The 6607-nt window shown below is 38.2% G+C and overlaps 1 protein-coding gene across 2 annotated transcripts in view; it reads left to right on the forward strand.

Annotated features, from left to right (window-relative positions):
- Positions 1 to 5192, forward strand: part of Cpne3 (copine 3) — a 46481-nt gene extending 41289 nt beyond the window's left edge. For both annotated transcript variants that reach the window (XM_042667298.1, XM_042667299.1), the window contains exons 15-16: positions 1197 to 1433; positions 3281 to 5192. In XM_042667298.1, coding sequence (XP_042523232.1) covers positions 1197 to 1433; positions 3281 to 3391 — 348 coding nt within the window. In that variant the 3' untranslated portion in view covers positions 3392 to 5192. The remainder of the gene's footprint in view (positions 1 to 1196; positions 1434 to 3280) is intronic.
- The last annotated feature ends 1415 nt before the right edge of the window (positions 5193 to 6607 follow it).

Genomic DNA, 6607 nt, shown 5'->3' on the forward strand with positions numbered 1-6607 from the left:
AATTAATTTTTGTGTGATTACCAGGGCTTGAACTCAGTGCCTAGATTTTTTTTTCCATCAGCTGTTTTGCTCAATGGTGGCACTCTGCCATTTGAGCCATAGCTCTACTTCTGGCTTTTTGGTGGCTAATTGGAAATAAGAGCCTCATGGATTTTTCTTCCTGGGCTGTCTTTGAACCTTGATCCTCAAATCTCATCCTCATCAGTAGCTAGAATTTTAGGCATGAGACACCAGTGCCTGGCAATGTCAGGTTTTTTAAACTGTGTTTTAGTTTGGACTTTTGTGAATGGAATTGCAACTTTCTCTTTCCATCTATACTTTGATGTATCTAATGTTTCAATTAAATGAGGGTGTTTATTCCTGTGCCTTGGAAGGATTTATCTTTGACATTTTAGATGCATTGCTTCTGTGTATTTTACCAATGTTACTTTGTGGCATGCTGCACTTTTAATGAACCTTTGATTTCTATATGAGTCGTCATAGAATTTTCTTGTCATTGGAGAATCATAGGATATTTTATGCAGATGGTAACCTGAGTAAAGACTTGGAAAAAATTATATTAAGTGAAGTAAGCCAGGCCCAAAGAAACATAGGTCCTATGGTTTCCCTTATTTGCAATAAGTAGTATATGTCTGAGACAAGCAGAAACAGTCAGATAAGTTGATGTTAGGGGAAATGAACCCCAAGATAAAGATTCAAATGGTTTTTCTTTCTTGCTACTGTTTCTAACATATTTATAAGATGATTTCTTTGTTGCTTTGTATGTCCCTCCCTCACGGTATAACCCCTGTTTTCACTGTATTTGATGTTGGTATACTTTTTGGAGGGGAAGGGAAAAACAAATCGTTTAAATAGGGATACAGGTGGACCCATTACAACAATGAGATGTACAAGACGTTATGTTGAAAAATGAACTTTGCAACTTTGGTGCAGGAGGTGGGGGGGGGGTGCGTGGGCAGGAAAGGGGAAACAAAGGAGGAGGCAACAATGCTTGATAAGAAATGTACTCATTATCTTGCTCATGTAATTGTAACCCCTCTGTACAGTATTTTCACACACACACACACACACACACACACACGCACACACACACACACGGTAAGGAAAGAAGTACGAATGAGAGATCATGATTAATCATACTCTCCGAGACCTCAACCTGCTCAGTGGATACACTTTTCTTGCTTTTTTTTTGACAGCAATATTTTGTGCTCTTGATAATTACTGATGGTGTGATCACAGACCTTGATGAAACCAGACAAGCTATAGTTAATGCTGCCAAGCTGCCTATGTCCATCATCATTGTTGGAGTTGGAGGAGCTGACTTCAGTGCCATGGAATTTCTGGATGGTGATGGAGGAAGTCTCCGTTCCCCATCTGGCGAGGTGGCCATCAGAGATATTGTTCAATTTGTACCTTTCAGACAATTCCAGAATGTGAGTACCACTCCACTCTATTTAAACATCTTAGTATTTGAACACAGGCCTTTGCCAGTCTATACCCAAGCAGCTGAGTCAGTGTATACGGTTAGGAGATGGATGGGTGTGTGAGCAGTTTGACCCCTTTTTCATATGAGAGCTGTAATTGGCTGTGTCACTGTTAGCTTTGGGTACATCTTGAAGTTTAGCTGATAAACTATTAATATGGTATTGCTGTGAATGTCTTACATATATTTTATCTTTGAAACAACAGATAAAATCCCTCTGTACAAAATTAGAGTTTATCAGGGTGAGAGGCAGTTCGATGAAAATTTTTTAGAAGACTGTTTCACCCAATTTGTTTCAGTGGCAACATCTTAACTTACACAGAATCACAACTCAGGTTAGCTCTCTCTCCTGTAAGGCCACTGACCTTGCTCCTTGCAGACACATCATTTCCTTTTCATGTCTGGCCCTCCTTAACCATGAAACCACTAATCTGTTGGCCATAGAGTCACAGTGTATGACCTTTTGAGATTGACTCTTTTTATCACTTAAAATAATTCTTCTGAGAGTTACCCAGCCTGTTCCTTATATTGCTATTTTATATGTATATACTTGCATTGTCTTTTTTTAAGAGTCATTATATGAAAGGATATTATCATCTGTGGTTAAATGCTTTGCATTTTTCACATTGTACCAGTTGTATAAAAAGCTTTCGTAGTTTGCTTTCATAAGTAAATGTATTGCTCATTTCATAAATACTCTAGTAATATTATAAAGTAACTTTTAAAAGCTCTGAGTATTTTCACATGGAAAAGAGCATGTGGAAATCTTATTAATGAGGCTATATAAAATTTAATCTGATAATGTGAACTTACAGAAACCACATAAAGTCTAAACATAAATAGAATCTGGATATTACTCTTCCCAAATGACCTTCAGATGAGGCTGTCTTTGTAATCATACTGAAGCTATTTTAAGACTCTTGTTTGCATGTATTCATTTTTATTGATGAGTACTTTTGCATGAGATAGTTTAACTGCTCACCCATTGAACCATACTAGTTTATAGTGTTGGTCAATTATATAAAAAGATGTTACAAGTATTCATGTGTAGGGTTTTTCCTGTATATGAACATAAGATTTTATTCCTTTAGTATAAATACCCGAGTACAGTAATTACATATGTAAATAACAAATCAACTCAGTTTTTTTCAGTAGCTATACCATTTTATATTACCACTAGCTGTGAGAGTACAAGTGGCTTGTGTGATTATAAAGTAGAAATATTGGAGCTTTTTATGACTATGAGATAGTTGTGGCTTGATTCTGTGGTTATTAAGATTGCTCCAAAATGATATAATTGAATAGACACACATACAAACAGATAAACCTGATGAATGTCTGGACTAATGTCAATTTTCTGGTTTGATGTTACACTATAGCTATAGCTATATATGATGGTACCTTTGAAGAAAACTAATTGAAGAGCCATGGCACCCCAATTATCTTTGTACCTTCCTATGAACCTATAATTGTTTCAAAATAGATGGTATTACTTAACACCAAACAAATAAAAGACAAATTTAAAAATTAAAGAACACCAGCAACAAATTATCAAACATTAAAAAGTCTGGAACCAAAAATAGGATTTTATAGATAATTTGCACAGGTAATAATAGCAATCAAAAGTAGCATTGTTTATTTAGCTTAGCCTGTACTTTGTGCCTTGTTCCTAAGATACAAAGCTAGGAGTTAGGAAGTATAGCTTGTTAATAGCTAGTGAGGTAATTCTAGTCTTTTTCTTAAAAGAATCAGTAATTATCAGTTGTTAACAGCTACTTTGGTTTCGTTTGTTTAAAGGCTCCTAAAGAAGCCCTGGCTCAGTGTGTCTTGGCGGAGATTCCCCAGCAGGTGGTGGGCTACTTCAACACATACAAACTCCTTCCTCCCAAGAACCCAGCGACGAAATAACTGGAGCCACAATCACAGCCAAGGGAACTCCTCTGCCTCCTCTATGAGAAGCGATGCCATCATGTACACACAACCATGAATCTGCCACGTTGTGTACTCCTCACCCCCAGCGTTTAGGATGCAGATGTTGTGGGTTTTTAGTTTTATTTTTTGAAGATTCTTTTTAAAGCATAGTTTCTGTGCTTTTTGAAGCAGCCAGTGCCAAGTCCAACTTTACCCAACCAATTCAGCTACTGCAGATGATTTACAGTAATTGTACGGAAGCCATTTGGATTGGAACTTAGTACAGGGAAAGCTGGTTTTTGTTGTTTTGTTGTTTACTACCCTGTGGTGAAAATGTCATGTTTTAATGTTTGCCATTAGGAAGAATGGGCGATTGTTAAGATGATGTACTTTTTGCAGCTTGCTGGGCTTTGCAGCAAACGTTTCACAATCAATGTCCAGGTCATTGACTAAGCAAGCTTCGTAAATTAGACCATCCTGACTTTGCTTTGATAGTCCTATCTTCACTCCTTCCTCTGAGGTTCAAACTACATGGTATACTTTTGCTGCATGTAGTCTACATGTAGTCTCACAGGACCACAGGGAATGAAAACATGTACTCAATGTTTGAAATGCACAGTTAATAAGTAGGGAGCTTCTCATGCCTTTTTAGGTTTCTATTGTCATTGTGGAGCACTGTAAGCGTGCTTAATGAGACACTCAGGATTCTGTAGAAGCATAGATCTTAAACTGTCCCAGATTCAACATCACTAGATTATTTTGAGTTTGTTAAATGGTTAGTATTTGTTTTTAGGAAAGCAAAGAGGACCAAACATAAAGGTGAAAATTCAAAATTCTAGTTCCTTCTGAATAAAGAAAGATTAATTTAAATAGAAAGGCTGCCAAGTAATTTTTATACTTCTCCTTGCTAAGGTCCCATATATTAATTTGTACAGATTTATTTAGACATTTTTTCCTTTTTTTCATTTATTTAGACATTTTTCTGCTTTTTACCCATTATGCATGCATTAATCAAAATCACCTTTAGCATCTTAATAGCATACAATTTCATAATTCTCAGATTTCATCCTCCTGAGTAGCTAGGATTACAGGCATGAGCCACCAGTGGCTCTACTTTTTCTTTGAAGAGTAGAATATATTTTCCTAACTGTACCCATTAGGAATATTATGTATTAAATATTGCATTTTCAGAGTAGATTCAGTAACCTTTGATTAAGGAACTGGGTGCCAAGGACTGTGCATATCTATATCTATATGTTGTCCCCTATGAGAACATTTAAAATTGTGTGCTTATCCCATGTCCCTGAGTGGATGCCCAAAGCAGCTGTGTGATTAGACTCTCCACATTATTGGAGATCTGCTGCACATCCTCTGCCTCTTCTCTCTACAGCATGTGAAGGAAGTAAGCAGTCTGCCACTAACACCTTAGCTTCCTGAAAAAGCTCATAACGTACCTACTTGCCACAGGTACTGAGCCTAGGTGGGCAGTTTATCCCTTCATACTTGGCTATCTGGCCTCTGGGGGTGACTCTTAACCCCCAGACCCCCACCTAATAGGCTGCTAATCTATTGAATGGCTCATCAGCTAATAAATTATTTCAAAATTATCAACAGAAAAGAAAATTGAGCATTTTTTCCTTTTGTTGAGACTTCATTGTTTCAGATGTCCTGATTTTGGTTCTGTGTACTTGTGAACAGAATAGATGAGTTGCTATAGTTTGCCATGTTCCCTTCTTTAAACATAGAAATGTGTTTAATAAACGACTTACATATATTCTCAGTGTGTGGAAAACAGTAAGAAATGTAGCTTGTCTGTTGAATGCTACGTGAGGTCTCACTGTGCTCCTGCCCTTTTCCCCCTACCCCACCACCTCAACAATGCCTGGGTCACCTGCCCCCAGCCACCTAGGAGCTGCTGGCCATGAGCACTGGTTGCTTTCATTTGACAAATAACAGTCTAGCTGTCCTTTTATTTGGCCTTCATAACTTTATATTTTGGCTTTTCCAGAATTGCTCCCTTTAAAACACATTTTTATTTAAATTATTCATTTTTTGATTAGCTTCATCAGTAAATTCATTTCAGCTAGGAGTCCAGCAAATTAAGGTGACTGGTACCTTTCTACAGTTGGAAATGAAAGCTCTTGCAGTTTCTCAGCTGTCATTAAAAAATTCTTCAGTTTTAACAGCTACATTGCAAGCTGTTTTCATATTGTTTTCTATTAAAATAATCCTTTGCAGCTAATGCTGGCATTCATCCCTCCCCCTCCCCTCTTTTTTTTATGTTGGTACTAGAGCTTGAACTTAGAGCCTTAAGGTTTCCTTCTCTCTCGGCTTTCTGGCTCAAGACCTGCGATCTGCTGCTGAGCTGAACTTCTCCTTCTGTGTTTTTGTTTTGTTTTCTGGTTATTTGGCGATACAAGTCTTGTGGACTTTTCTGCCCAGGCTGGAGGTCCTCAGACGTACGTTTTCTGAGTAGGTAGGATTACAATTATAAGGCATCAACACCCAGATAGCCAATTTTTTTTTCTTTTGTGTTAGTCCTGGGATTTGAATTCAGGCCCTGGGTGCTTGTTTTTTTATTGTTGTTCAAGTCTAGCACTCTACTGCTTGAGCCATAGCTCCATTTCAGGCTTTTTTTGGGTAGTTTATTGCAGATAAGGGTCGATGGGCTTTCTTGAAACAGCCTTCTTGAGTAACTAGGATTACAGATGTGAGCCACCAGTACCTAGCTAGCTATTCTTCTTATTTATTAAAAAAAAAAAAAATTGGGGGGGTCTGGTTGTGGGCCTGAACTCTGGGCCTGGGTGCTGTCCCTCAGCTCTTCAGCTCAAGGCTAGCACTCTACCACTTGAGCCACAGTGCCACTTCCGGCTTTTTTCTTCTGCTTATGTGGTGCTGTGGAATTGAACCCAGGTCCTCATGCATGCAAGGCAAGCTCTCTACCACTGAGCCACCTTCCTAGCCCCTTATTTATTTATTTTTTGCCAGTTCTAGGCTTGAACTCAGGGCCTGAGGGCTGTTCCTGAGCTTTTTCAATTTGAGGCTAATGCTCTACCACTTGAGCCACAGCTTCACTTCAGCTTTTATTTTTTTCCTCTCTTTATGATGATTAATTCGTAAGACTCATAAACTTCCCTGCCTGGGCTGGCTTTGAACTGCAGTCTTCAAATCTCAGCCTCCTGAGTAGCTAGGATTACAGGTATGGGCTACCAG

The sequence above is a fragment of the Dipodomys spectabilis genome, unplaced genomic scaffold, assembly GCF_019054845.1.
Source record: "Dipodomys spectabilis isolate Male_0828 unplaced genomic scaffold, ASM1905484v1 ptg000387l, whole genome shotgun sequence".
Classification (NCBI taxonomy): Eukaryota; Metazoa; Chordata; class Mammalia; order Rodentia; family Heteromyidae; genus Dipodomys; species Dipodomys spectabilis.